This window comes from Sesamum indicum, linkage group LG9 (genome assembly GCF_026168435.1).
Source record: "Sesamum indicum cultivar Baizhima isolate 11 linkage group LG9, ASM2616843v1, whole genome shotgun sequence".
Lineage (NCBI taxonomy): Eukaryota > Viridiplantae > Streptophyta > Magnoliopsida > Lamiales > Pedaliaceae > Sesamum > Sesamum indicum.
The window spans coordinates 932738-946630 of NC_142665.1; the positions used below are offsets into that span (position 1 = coordinate 932738).

General features: G+C 36.3%; 4 protein-coding genes across 7 annotated transcripts; 3 read left to right on the plus strand and 1 right to left on the minus strand.

The window, feature by feature from the left end:
- The first annotated feature begins 102 nt into the window (after positions 1-102).
- On the plus strand, positions 103-2229 carry LOC105170057 (aspartyl/glutamyl-tRNA (Asn/Gln) amidotransferase subunit B). 2 transcript variants are annotated; one of them, XM_088884836.1, is made up of 3 exons: positions 143-249; positions 504-589; positions 1809-2229. In XM_088884836.1, exon 3 carries the CDS (start codon positions 1816-1818, stop codon positions 2050-2052), a length of 237 nt encoding a protein of 78 aa, XP_088740962.1. In that variant the 5' UTR covers positions 143-249; positions 504-589; positions 1809-1815; the 3' UTR covers positions 2053-2229. The 2 variants fall into 2 exon arrangements, with proteins under 2 accessions (XP_011088954.1, XP_088740962.1); XM_011090652.3 differs by lacking the exon at positions 504-589 and having other exon boundaries at positions 103-249.
- Positions 2230-2375: 146 nt separating this feature from the next.
- LOC105170053 (transcription factor E2FB) lies at positions 2376-8581 on the plus strand. Of its 3 annotated transcripts, XM_011090650.3 has the most exons (15): positions 2376-3747; positions 5053-5203; positions 5379-5438; positions 5588-5673; positions 5765-5853; positions 5956-6010; positions 6388-6440; positions 6538-6588; positions 6674-6722; positions 6803-6868; positions 6960-7036; positions 7146-7350; positions 7632-7698; positions 8090-8229; positions 8353-8581. In XM_011090650.3, exons 1-14 carry the CDS (start codon positions 3592-3594, stop codon positions 8218-8220), a joined length of 1296 nt encoding a protein of 431 aa, XP_011088952.1. In that variant the 5' UTR covers positions 2376-3591; the 3' UTR covers positions 8221-8229; positions 8353-8581. The 3 variants fall into 3 exon arrangements, with proteins under 3 accessions (XP_011088952.1, XP_011088951.1, XP_088740960.1); XM_011090649.3 differs by having other exon boundaries at positions 8090-8581; XM_088884834.1 differs by having other exon boundaries at positions 3606-4049; positions 8090-8581.
- Positions 8582-8907: 326 nt separating this feature from the next.
- Positions 8908-10548, minus strand: LOC105170052 (FAM210B-like protein). The gene is made up of 3 exons (XM_011090648.3): positions 10230-10548; positions 9426-9614; positions 8908-9317 (listed from the first exon to the last, which is right to left on the minus strand). Exons 1-3 carry the CDS (start codon positions 10461-10463, stop codon positions 9159-9161), a joined length of 582 nt encoding a protein of 193 aa, XP_011088950.1. The 5' UTR covers positions 10464-10548; the 3' UTR covers positions 8908-9158.
- Positions 10549-12235: 1687 nt separating this feature from the next.
- On the plus strand, positions 12236-13180 carry LOC105170236 (transcription repressor OFP6). Its single transcript, XM_011090908.2, has one exon. The coding sequence runs from the start codon at positions 12352-12354 to the stop codon at positions 12910-12912; it is 561 nt and encodes a 186-aa protein (XP_011089210.1). The 5' UTR covers positions 12236-12351; the 3' UTR covers positions 12913-13180.
- The last annotated feature ends 713 nt before the right edge of the window (positions 13181-13893 follow it).

Sequence of the window (13893 nt, forward strand, 5' to 3'; positions counted from 1 at the left end):
TTCAGGTTCTGAAACAAAAAAGAGTGCTTATTCAACTAAAAGTGTCAACAAGACTACAACGCTTTATAGAGATCAAATGACAACTCTTGTTGACAAGAAAAGGCGCATACAATACAAGGGATTTGTATGGCCATCTTTTTTTCTCAAATATAAAATCAAGATTCAAGAATCATCCACCTCTCAACGCGACTCTGACTGCACCTCCTCATCACCCACAATCCTGTAACTGAAGGAACCGGCCAGTTATAGGTGAGTTCCTGAACACGTTTTCTTTCAAGCTGTAGCGTGAAATTGCCCTCTTTTGTTGATTCTTTTGCCATTATTTTTTGTTGTTATACTATGTTGTGTAACTTTGCTTGGTCTGTGTTGAATTGATGTAATTCTTTAGAATCCGACTTTCTAGAGCTAGTTTACGCGAAAATGCTTTTAATTCTGAGTTTGAACGAGTTCTATTTGTGTATTGATGCTATAATTGGTGGGCTGGAAATTTCGTCGAATACAAGGAGTGCTACCTTTGGTTAATGGGTTGAAAAAGCATATCCAGAGCCGTCTCCAGTGTCGAATTTGACCAAATTTGAAAGGGTTTCTTGTAAGTAGAGGATTATGTTCTTCTCTGTTTCTAACATGGTGTTTCTTGAAATGATCATCTCAACATTCCTAAGAGCCATGGATGATGACATCCCAGTAGGCTAAAGCAGTTACATGACTAAGCTAAAGTCAGAATCTTTGAAACACTGCATTTGTAGATTACTTGCCTTTGTTTGCATAAAGAGAATGCAATAGTTGTGTGGATAGTAGCACAATCATGTTGCTGCCGCCTCTTTTGCTTGTTTGCCAGATATGCTGCTTAAAGTGAGAACATGCCTTCTCATTCTCAAGAGCATTCCATCTCCTGAGAACTCAAAGTACACAAAAGAATTTGAATTGTTTGAGAATATGTTGAGAGTTATTTATTTATCTAATCTTTTTTGGGACTAACATCTTATATAAGAGTGCGCTGCTTTATCTGCACTTATATTTAATACTAGAGGTTGGTGGTTGATATACATATATTTTTGTAAAGTTGTCTGGATGAACCCATTATAGCTATGATGAAACTAAATAGGTGAAAGCATTACACAAACTTTATTATCTTCAGATTTTGTAATGTATATCTAGCCTCAATGTTAAGGAAGGTCTCCTCTTGTTCTAGAATATCATCAAGTGCGGTCTCTTACTAACTCTTGTCTGTTTTTGTTTTTCCTCGTGTTTGTTGCATTCTTTATAAATTAATCCATGGAAATAAACTTGGGCTAAATCTGTATGGCCTTAGAAAGCCTAAAAAGGAAAAGCCTGTAATCTAAGTTCAACCATGTGAGCTGCACATGACAAAGCTCCAGCTCTAAGAGCTAGGCAGTTAGGTGGCCAAAAGGACATGCCAAAGAGCAGAGATGGAGACGGGGTATTCTGAGAGAGAAAAGCAAGAAATTTTCTTGTGCCTTTCAAGCTCTTGATCTTCAATTTTCCTTTTGGTATCATATTTAATTGGCAGGAAATTGGAACTATTGTAGACCTGTGTTAAGACATCATTATTGTTTATATTCTCAATCCATGATCGTCTTGACAAAGAAAAGCTTAATAATGAAAGTTGAAGATCACGAAGCCATCTACCAGGCGACTATAACCAGCCATGGTGTTGTTGTGCTAAGCTTAAGACTTTCACGATGCAACTGAAAAAGTTTACTATCATATCATGCATGAAAAAGTGAATGGTCTCCAAGATTTGTACAAACTCTTGTTTTTCTCTGCGACTCTGTTTCCTTGTTCAGGTTATCAATGGGAGGCAAACCTGCAAAGCAAGAGAAAAAAGAAGAGCTGGGCTTGAAGATCGTGCCACCTGTAGACCGAGCATACTCTCGTTGGCTTGCTCGTGATCTTGAGAGGACTTATGGCTTCACTCCACGAAATCCACCTGCTATAAAACCCCCAGACCACTACATTGAGTACATGCGTTTGAATGGATGGTTGGACCTCAACCTGGATGACCCTGACCTTGCACATTTGTTCAAGTAAACAATTCTTACTTGTAAAATTCTCAGATGTGATATGTCTATACAACTTGATTAGAGCTAAGGTTGCGGGAATTTCAGTATCATACTTTGTGAACAACACTTGAACTTTGGTATAGATATCACAACACTTGTATGGACATGATACTTTGTGATGCAAGTATGATAGTGTTTTAGTGAATAGATGGATTCTTGATCATGCAATTCAAGGACCTTGAAGGGGGCAAAAATTTGAACTTTATTTAATTGATATATAAACTTTGGGATTAATCCTCTCTCCTAGGGGCGGAGACGGCATGCAGAGCTTATAAAATGTTAGAATAATATTTTTAAATTAAGTTTTCCGAATATTTTGAGCTTTCTCTCAACCCAATTCCCCTTTATTGAACTTAATAGCCAACAAATTCACATGGAAAACCCAATTCTACCATTTTTATAGCTTTTTTCAAGAAGATGGGATTTTCATATAATCAAGTGGGGAAGCCCAAATCTAAAACAAAAAATACAAGGACTAATATCATTTATTAAGCTGGATGATGATAGACGTAAGTGGTTCAATTCTTGGGCTATTTAAGGGAGCAGCCCAGCCCAACTGTGACTGTACGGCGAGCGTCAGTTGAAAGGGAATTACGCGCCAAAAGATGGCCTGCTTAACGGTGCAGACTTTTAAGGCGCGAATCTTCTTCCCCCCTCTCTCTCTCTTTGTGTACTCAAACTTACTATATTTTTTTAAAAAAATCCAATTTGATTTGTGATAAATAATATATATTTATCCTAAAACTAATGTTTGCAATCAATTAGTTTGAATTATAGAAAATAAAAAATATTACACGAATCCAAGGACAGATCTTTAGGGAATGGGGGGTGGCAAGTTTTGTAATTCTTTTCAAAATTATTCATAAATTTAAAATTCTTATATATAAATTTTAGAATTCTATTAACATTACACATAAGTTGTATTTATTTTTATATATTGGCCCCACTATTTATTTTAATAGCCCGTACCAACATAAACTCTAATTTCTCTGCTCTCTCAAATTTTTAGTTTTAAATTTGTCGCTGAATTAACATTAACAGACTCTATTTCTATTCTCTAGGTACCACTTTTGATCGTGTACAATTATGTGATAATGTGTATTTTATAATATAAATTTATGTATGTGTATTTATATACGTGATACGTATATATACATATACGTATGTGTGTATGCATACGTGCGTGTAGGTGAATAAGAGGAAGTGGTTCCCTCCACATCTATATCCGAACAAACTCCCTCCTTCCTTCTTTACTTCCTCGCTCTCTTCTTTTCCCTCCTTTTTCTTCTTTCCTCTGCTCCATATCAGATCTCTTCCACTTACAATTTCTCACCAATTTCCATTTTTCCCTCCTCGGTTTTCAACTTTGTCTACCCACTTAATTTCCCTTCTCTTTTCTTCTCCTCAAACCCCCCAAAGATCGACGCTTGGAGATCAGATTTGGTTGGGTATTAGAAGACCCCCCATCTTCTTCTTTTACTTTCTGGGCTTGAAGAAAGATTGAATCATGCGGCAACAGACTTCTAGAAAGCATTTGTCTTTCGCTTCCATGAAGCCACCGTTCGGAGGAGGAGGCGTCGGCGTTGACTACCACGAGTTTCCTGCTGCTGACCGGAAGCCCAATCGAGTACTTGAGGAAGCCGTTTTCGTAAAGACGCCTCCTGTGAGGCTTTAGCGCTTTTTGGTTTATTTTATGTTGTGTTTGTACGGAAGTTGTTACTTGTCATTAAATGGCATAGTTAATGCAGATAAGATTAGGATCTGATTCATATTCTTGAGATATAGGAATTACATTTAGCTGAAGGGATGTTTGATGTTAGTACCATGGATCAAATGCGTTTTAGGAATTAAATTTAAGGGCCAAACGGGTATTCGAGGAATGAATTCTGTATAATCGTGAAGGTTGGTTTTTCTTTCCTGCTGCGGTGACACGAGCTGCATTGGAGTTAAGTTGTTTAAATAAAGGTAGACTATGCTTGAACAGTCTGTGATTGGCTTGTTTTAGCATCAAGATTGCATTTTTTATGCAGCTTATTAGCTGCTTAGTTTAGTTTGACTGGATACAATGATCTCTGCGATCTTGAAGCATTTCCAGTAACCAGCTCTTTCTCTTCTCTTCATTCGTTCTTAAATACGTGCATTTCCTCTGGTTCATGTTTTTAACTCTTTAGGTTTTATTTGACTCTTGTGAAGTGTTAAGCTTGGCGTTGACTGGGTTAGATTGCTCCATGTGCTCTTTCTGGTTAAATTTACATGCTTTAACCTCCTGACATAGTTAGCAATTAACCTCCTGCCATTCTCATTCTGTGGAAAATCGAAAGACCAGTTTGCATAGAGTTTTCTTCAGTGAAAATGTAAACAGAGCAACGAAGTAGTCGTCATTGTCAAGTAGTAAATGAAATTGTGAATCACTAATGAGGAAAGTTTCTAAGATATTGCTTTTATTTTCCAACAATTGTGATAAATCGACTAACTTTGCAAATTTTTTCACTGAAAATTTTCATGGGATGCAGCAATGGGAAATTACAGAAAAGTAGCAGCTTTAGGTGCTATTTCACAGCCCTCATTCAGTTACTACGGTCTATGTTTTGGCTCTTGATAGTTATTTCTCATCTTTGGTCGTGAAGCCTGACTAAATACTCCTCTTCCACAAAGTAAAACACTCTGCATTTGCTAATTTACAAGAGACTGCTGTAGAAATGATATTAAGTTGCTTGGGTTTGTCATAAGATGTGTGAATCAGTTCTTAACCCCTATTGAAGAAGACAGCTCCTCGAAATTACACCAAAATGTTGTTGGTAGAAGCCTTATTAAAGTCTGTGATTCTTATCAATACAAACCACATAATTTTTTTCAAGGGAAGTGAGTGTGTTACAGTACATAATTTATTCTTTCAAGGTAAACTTAATTCACTTGAGATTAATTATATGCTATTTTCTATTGTGACTTGTTATTTTGTCTCCACTAGCTAAAGCAGAAGAGTGAAATGGCACAATGTGAAGCAGCATCTGCTCAGCGAAATATGGGTCCTGGCAATGCTGGTGTCATGAAAGGTCTCCCTCGGACACCAGTGTCAGGAAAAGCCCAAAAGGTTCCTAGGACAACTAAGGCTAATATTGGTGAGAATCACTATCATCAATTTTTAGCTTTGAGTTAAATCTTATTTACAATGTTCTTGTCAAAGTTGAGGAATAGCTATGCTCCCCGTCACCCCATCCCCAGGACCCAATATTGTCTCATAAACTGATTTCTTGTTGGAAATTTGTAGATATCTGATAAACATCTACTTTGCAGGTTCTCCCATTGGCAATAATCTCACTCTAGTTGGTAACTGTCGTTACGATAGCTCTTTAGGTATAAAATATTACCCCTGGTATTTTGTATTCGCGTCTCCTTTTCCTCTTTCTTGATGCATCTATTTTCCCATGGTGATCAATTACCTTCTATCTTTTTAATTGGTTCATCCGCTTATAAACTCATTGAACTGCATTTTCCTCCTTCAGGTCTCCTAACAAAGAGGTTCATTAATCTGATCAAACTTGCAGAAGATGGCATCCTTGATTTGAATAAAGCCGCAGATACATTAGAGGTGATTGTGCTTCCAATTTTTGCTTCACATTCGAATAGGTTTTTAGCAGCTAAAAGAATTTCGTCTTTTTTCTTTTCCCCTTCCGCAACAGGTTCAGAAGAGACGTATATATGATATAACTAATGTCCTTGAAGGAATTGGTCTTATAGAGAAGAAACTCAAAAACAGAATCCAGTGGAAGTATGACCCAAATTTGGTTGAAGTTACTTTTAATTCAGCATTTATTTTCTCTTGAGACTCAACAAGAAAATACAAGGTACTGATGGATAAAGTTGAAAATAGGGGGGTGGATGTCTTGAAACCAGGGGAAGATGATGACAGTCTTTCTGCTTTACAGGTATAAATATAAAAGAGAATAAACTGCTTATCGGCATTCACGCTGCCATTTTCTTCCCTGATTCTGCTCTTCTGGTATTGTGCTGTCTGCGCTAGTTTCTTCCTTTTTGGCTTTTTGAATTTGTTGCACTAAAATTCCCCTACTTATGATGTTTTTAGGTCTAATTTCTAATTGTTTACATCAAATTATATGATGTCTCTGATTGTTAACTGCAATTCAAAGTGACCTTTGAATTATGCATTTATTGATCTTGTGTTGGATACATTAAAACCCTGTCTCATGGTTGCGTCATTCATAATGCTCATGACTGAGATATGGAATATGAAATCCAAATCGAGAAGCATATTGATACTGATCAACTTTCTGTTCCTGTTCAGGACGAAATAGAAAACTTGAACATGGAGGAGCACAGATTAGACGAATGCATAAGGTCATAGATGATGCTTCAGCTAGTCTGTGACAATTTACACATTTTCCCCAATTCACTCTTCGAGCAAGCCGTCTTCTGATATGTTTTCTTGTTCCAGAGAAATGCAGGAAAAGTTGAGAGGCCTAAGTGAAGATGAAAACAATCAAAAGTAACACAAATTATACGTCTCAATGAACTACTATTATTTAATCTTTGTTTTGTAGCTCGATGTGTTTTATTGATCTGTTTTCCAGGTGGCTTTTTGTTACTGAAGAAGACATAAAAAACTTACCTTGCTTCCAGGTGCATATGCGGTTTTAATTTTAACCCACTGTATACATCTGTAGATAAATATCAAAAAATGATTCTGCTCCTTCTGCCAGAATGAAACTCTGATAGCAATTAAAGCACCACATGGCACTACTTTAGAAGTTCCTTACCCAAATGAGGTAATGTTTCTTCTTTCTGCTACTAATAATTTGGATTTACAAGCTTTTGGCGTAGTTGTGCATGAAAGTCCTGTTAGTTTCTTTCCTATAGTCTGTAGATTATCCACAGAGGCGATTCGGTATAGTTCTCAGAAGCACCATGGGACCCATAGATGTTTACCTTGTAAGGTATGCAACTTTAACTTCAGAAGGATGGAGTTTGGCCAACTGATGTCTGCTCTAAATTAGTGATTTCTTTTTGGAGTTCTCACATCTTTTTGCTTATTATATAATTTAGTCAATTTGAGGAGATAAAAGAAGCACAACCAAACGTTTTTGAAGCATCAAGCAGGGATGAGAATGCGTTTGCACCAGCATCAATGGAGGAGACTACGGGAAATGAGATAGATATCCAGGGAATAGAAACTCAAAGAATGTGCTCAGACGCGAGTACATCAGAGGACTTTGTGAGTGGACTGATGAAGATCATACCAGATGTTGATGTAAGTCATCACTTGAAAGAATGGAGAAATGTTATTATTCTAGTAGATCCAGAGATGTGTGAGTTACTAAAATGCCTCCATTGGAAAAATCTCAGTTTGAATTTGATACTTATAAGAGCTACAAATCTTTGGGTGATCTGATATTGTAGACAATACCATATGGGAAAGCATGAAATCTTGCCTGACCTTGTTTAATGTCACAGAAAAGATTGGCAAATATACAAATTTCATTTACTGTGATTATTCCATCGCTAAATATAGTTTTCTTTTGACATTTGCAGAGAGATGCTGATTATTGGCTATTGACAGATGCGGATGTAAGTATCACCGACATGTGGAGCATAGAACGTATCCTAAAACTTAGTGTTCTTTCTATGTATACATTGTTTAGGATGCTCTTTTTGGTTAATTACCACAACCTTGTTTAGAAAATAGTCTTATTGTTGACCATACTTCCTCCGTTCTTGAAATTATCAAGACCTCTCCTCCAAGTTTTTGAAGTTAACATACCTCCCAATTCAATTTGAACAGGTAGAACCCTTGGAAATTTAACGAGATGATACGTATTCCAAACTGTAGGTAACCATAAGATTCTTTTCAGAAAACGGAAACTTAGAGGGGTAATTTTGTTAATCAAAACAGGGAGGGTTACTATCAGTAGTTATCCTAACTCTGGAGGGAAATCAGTTGTGTTCTAATTCTTAAATATATAAGCACATTCCATAACCACATACTATAGCTGGTGTCGACTGGAATAACTTGAACACACTACATGAGGACTATGCTATTGCTGGTATAAGTACACCACAACCCCCAGCTCCACTCCCAAGTACAATGCCAACGCCCTCTGTCAGCAACACAGGGAGTTAAACAGACCAGGTAAGGTTTTGAACAAAGACAATGTCTGTTTTAGAAGATTTAGGTGCACATTTATAGCCTAGAAAATGATGATTATGCTCAGAGCATGATGCAGACATTTTATGTTGTCTTGTGAGTACTTAGCAAGCAAATCTGCCAGAGTATGAAGAAGACGGGTGTTTCATGTACAGTCTTACTGTTTGGAAATTTCCTGTGGCAGAATATCCGAATGAGAACTTATGCTTTGTATACTAGTAAACTTAGTGCTCCGTAGCTTCCCACCATGGAGATTCAGTAGGATCTTTGCAATATAGTAACAATGGATATTATGCATTTAGTTGACCTCAGTGTATTCGAATGAGTTCATTTCTCACAGGTCGTATCTTATGAAATGTTGGAATTATGTATGTATATTTGTGTGTCTGTATATCAGATCGCTGTCCTCAATGCATGTAACAATCCCAGCAGGGTCAATCCTTCCATCTTCTGCGGTGCAAGACAAGTTTTTGGGCTGCCTGCTTTGACAAATCATTTAACTAGTTAGTTTTGGGCTGCCTGCTTTGACAAGTCATTTAACTAGTTCTCTGAATTACTACACGAACATTCCCTCAATTATGACCAAGTTATATGGCTGAAGAGCAACTGAAATTCGAGGTTAGTGTAGTAAAAACACTCCTAAAGTGGAACGTGGTATCAATGTGATGAAAAATGTCAGCAACATAAGGATGTATTATCCTGAAAGTAGGAGTAGTTTTTGTAATATGTTGATAGTTCCCTTGTTTTTATGGTGTTTCTCCAACTGTGACCCTATAGATACAATCTGCACCACAGCTCTTAACCAAAAGTACCACGCAATAATACCTATCCTGAAGTTGAGAATACATACATACTGCTTTTTTGCAACAAAATTGCGACATTATACAGTGGAGAACTGGTTCCACAAACGTGAATCATTTCTCTTTATCGACTTTCTTTCCGATCCAACTAGCAACAATGGGAGTAAGAGCTACCGTAGGTGGAAACCTAATTGGAGAAGCAGCTTTGTGGGCAGCATACGCCAATGCAAAAGTCCCTACCTTTTCCCCTGTTTCATTACTAGAAATTCCAACCTACAACATCCACAGAATCCATGAATGCTTTATCCAGTGGATGTTCTTGCATTTTAGCTATAGGAGTAGCAAGAAATGAGGTTTGGTTCATGTGGGAAAAAAATTTACCTTTTGCAGCAATGCTGGTACATCTACTCCGGCACTGATAAGAGCATAGCATAGCCCAAACGATATCAAGGAGAGAGTGATCGATGTGGCTAAATAAGCTCCTCCGTATTTTGCCAGGAGTTCCTTTGCTTGGTCTCCCTTCGACGACTTATCTTTGGTTTCGTTGTCTTCTTCTGTCGAGGAAAATATCTACATAGAATTTCCAAAAGTGCAAGCGGGCACAACATAGTACATTACTTATTGATTATGTAATAATGAGGAAACAGAACATCAACTATGGAGGGGTTTAATGGGCACAACATATTGATTATGTAAGATGAAAGAACTGTCTCAAGAACAACATCAAATGCAGCAAAAGTACAATATGAATTAAGAATATTATAACATTATCAGGAAACAGCCCTGAAAACAATGAAATCCAGCCAACTCTGAACTTTGATTAATGCAGAGGTCCTAAATGAAGTAGACAAATTTAACAGCAATGTGATTTACAGAGAAATTTCTCAAACTTTCATCAAAGCTATCACCCTCAAGAAAACAAAAGATTAAGACAAACTAAGTTACTAATTAAGCAGCCTTCAACTACTTAATTTCAAGAAACCAAATGCTCTCACAGTCTATTCTGGCCTAAACAATTTTTCCCGAATTCCATATTCAAACGAGAGATGAAAAATCTTCCCCACAGACAGAAACACAAATCTCTAAACTCAAGCAAGCAAAAATCACCCTACCCCACCCCACTTAGCAAAATCAAGAAATCATATCATGGTTAAAGAATTAACACACAAAAAGAGCAAACAGCACCTTCCAAAGCCCAGCTTCAAGGCCATACTTCTTGGTGATTTCTTCCGCAGAAGTGGGACTCTTCATCCCCTCTGTTTTCTCCTTCACAGCTCTAATCCTCAGCCTGCTGTAACCAGAGCTGGGCCTTGAAATTGAGCTGCATAATCTGCTGATTCTACCATTTTGGAGAGGAGTAGAGGAAGAGAGAGGTTTGTGACTGAGGCACTGACAAGGGATTTGCAAAAATGTGGCCATTGCTTAGCACCCAAAAGCAACTGCTTTATCTCAACATTGTTTGCATTTTTCTAGTGGCGAAGAAAACTGCACAACATCAAGACCCATAGCGTGACAAGTAACACCATTTTCCACCCCTTTTCTAAACCCCGGATCAAATTTCCCTTACTACCCTCGCAATTATTTAATTTACCCTTTAAATAATTAGTTTATCTAAAATTTGTAACTATATATTTGTCAAAATAAATTATATTTAGCATAATTCTAATTCATTAAACATTTATAAATAACAAGTTTGTCCTTTTTTATTATATTAAAAAAAATTAAAAAAGAAAATATTACAAATTAGAGTCATGAAATTTGAACGTGAGTCGATGCCACCTAGTTGGGTGCTTCACATCTTTTTATTTTTTCCCATGGCTCTTTTTTTTTTGTTGGTTTATTAAAATTTTAGCACTTACATTAACATTAAGTAGTGATTTTTTATTGCAACGAAACTTTTAATCTTAATTATTATTATTTTCAACCGTAGATCATCACTAGAAAATATTTGTTTCAAATAAGTGAAATCGACCCCTCTATTTTTTTTTATTTAGAAAATAATTATTTTACCTTGAAAATTAATTCACCATATCCATGCATGGGCTAGCTGTTTCAGATATTATGGACACTGCAAAACAGTGTCCTAGAGAATCAAGCAACATCAATATTCGACTGAATCAAACTGTATTTAAATTAGAGTATCCCATTACTTATCCAAAACCTATCAGGATTCGGAGATGCAGACATCAGATTTTTATAGGATAACTTTTCTACCACCAAACTCAAACTCTTGCGATATATTTAGCAAAGCCCTCGTCTATTTCAATCTTGATCTCAAAATGGAGTACAAGGAACCAGAAACCTCAGCATCTGAGTTAAGTTTTGAGCATTGGTCTCCCCCAAAATACACTTCCTTAGAGGACATCATCGACGCATCCACCCATCGACCACCCATATGTTCCGACATTGACATTGCCATCGAGGATCCCCTCGTGCGACGTGCCGCTTGGCTATACTTGCGACCCATGTCTGGTCTGCTGCTGCGCCCTCGACAAAGTCCTTCCAATGATAAGTGTCTGATTCATAGATTTTGGAATAAATTATTAGGGAAGTTCTAACAAACTGGTTTGTTTTTGCTTTAGTACGTACGCTAATTGTGCTAACAACATGCTCTTGTATATGAATTGCATATATAACTTGGGTTGAGGAAGTAATTCTTGGTGTTTATTATTCTTTTATTTGTCAATTGTTTTGGAGTTTTTCTGCTAATTAGTGTGTTGATGTATATGAATGGTATCGTGATTATTAATGTAGTGAAATTATGTGAAACAAGGCAGTTGTGGGTGATAATCAAAGTGTTGGGACAAGGGGGAATTAAGTTGAACATCATTAGTTGGCAATATGATTGATATTAAGGGGGTTGTTTGTAAATACTTCAAACAACAGTTGTGTGTGTTAGGTCAAAGAATTGCTTCTTGAGGAGGTAGAAGAAGTAGATCAGATTTTTAGTTTAAATTTTTATTCTATACTTTTTTTATTAATATAACGTGTTTTTTTATATTAAATAAAATAAAAAATTAAATAGCATTTAGTTAATGCTGAAAAAATCAAATTAAAGAAAACAAGACTTTTTTACTAACTCCAAATTACAAGTCCACAAAAATAAAGAAATATCATAATCAACATGAAAAGAATTCAACCTTATTTAAGATATATATATCCATCATTTGATTTCCATTTTTATTCTTATCCTTGCAACCAAGTTTGAGAGATCTCTCTAAATTTCATCCATCTCCAAAATCCACATTTTTCATTAATCAAAAAACCACAGTCGCCGGCCGCCGCCTCTATCTCCGCCGCACACACAATGTCTTCCAAGAAAATACTTAAGTTGAAGAGCATTTTGCTGAAAGCAAACGGCGGCTGTGGTTGCGGGAAGCAGGCAACAGATATCGTTGAACCCAAGCCTAAGCCCAAGTCCACTACCTCCTCCTCCGATCAGAAATCCACCCATTGTCCGCCTTCTTCCGGGCAGTCCATCTCCATCCTCCACGATGAGGACTACACCTCCACCACCTTCTCCGACGTCAACATCGACGATACCACCCCCCAGTACTCCCGAAGCCGGGAACAACATGAACATGATCACACCAAAAATGTCAGCCCCTACCCCAAAATCCAGGATACCTTCGCCGTCGTCAAAGACTCCGACGACCCGTATCAAGATTTCCGGCAATCGATGCTTCAAATGATCGTCGAGAAAGGAATCTACTCAAGCAACGATCTTCAACAGCTTCTCCACTGTTTTCTGCAGCTGAATTCGCCTCGCCACCACGAGGTCATCCTTCGGGCGTTCATGGAGATATGGAATAACGGAGGCATCCCTGTCACATGCAGCGGCACGGCGTCGCCTCCGCTGTGCTCTTAATTCTAACAACGGAACTTAGATGATGATCAACCGTGCGTCGGTGGGGTGGCCATGTGAAGACATTAAATCGGTGGGGCAAAATACAGTGGAAAAATAAGTGAAAAAGATTGATATACAGATAGATATAGTTGGGATGGAATTGAATGCTAATTCAATTCAGATTTAAGTGCCCAGAGGAAGGGAAACACTCACAATCTGTGTATGTATACATGTTCGTCTACTTTAACTGTTTACGTACTTCCATGCGGTCTCAATTTTTTTTTGTTATAAATTTATATTATATGTTTATATATATTTTTTAGATATATAAATCATGACATAAATTTTATATAATAGAATAAATATATATATATATGAGATGTAATATATATTAATTTTCAATAAAAAATTTGAATTATAGTTTTTGTGAGTACAGACAATTATTAATAACTGTCTAGTTTTATTAAACATCCAGTTGCCTCGTGTTGTACCTATTTATGTTTTCGCAGACATTTTATATTTTTTTTGCACACAGCTACTTTATAACTTAATGCTAATATATATTTTGAGGGTGTTTGGCTAAGTCTATAAGCTCCTCAAAATATTTTATAAGATGTTTGAGAGTTTATGAGCTCAAAGAAAGTATTTGATAAATTTTTTTTCTTTTAAAAGAGTTTATAAATTTCAAAATAAGATGTTTTAATTCTTATAAGTTTTTTTTTTAAAAAAAATTAATTTTTCTAACTTTTTTTTATAAGATCTTATAAGCTATATAAAATTATTTTGTCAAAAGATAAAAATATCCCTATTCATACACTCACTCACTTTCTCTCTCTAGGATTTATAAAACTTTTTTTACTATTTAATTTTTTTGACATTTGAAAAAGAGAAAATAATTCATTGTTTAATAATAAATTATTATATTCAAATAAAAATAAGATTGATATTGATATTATATTTACTAAAAAAATTATAAATTATACGACTAGCAATAGGCATTGC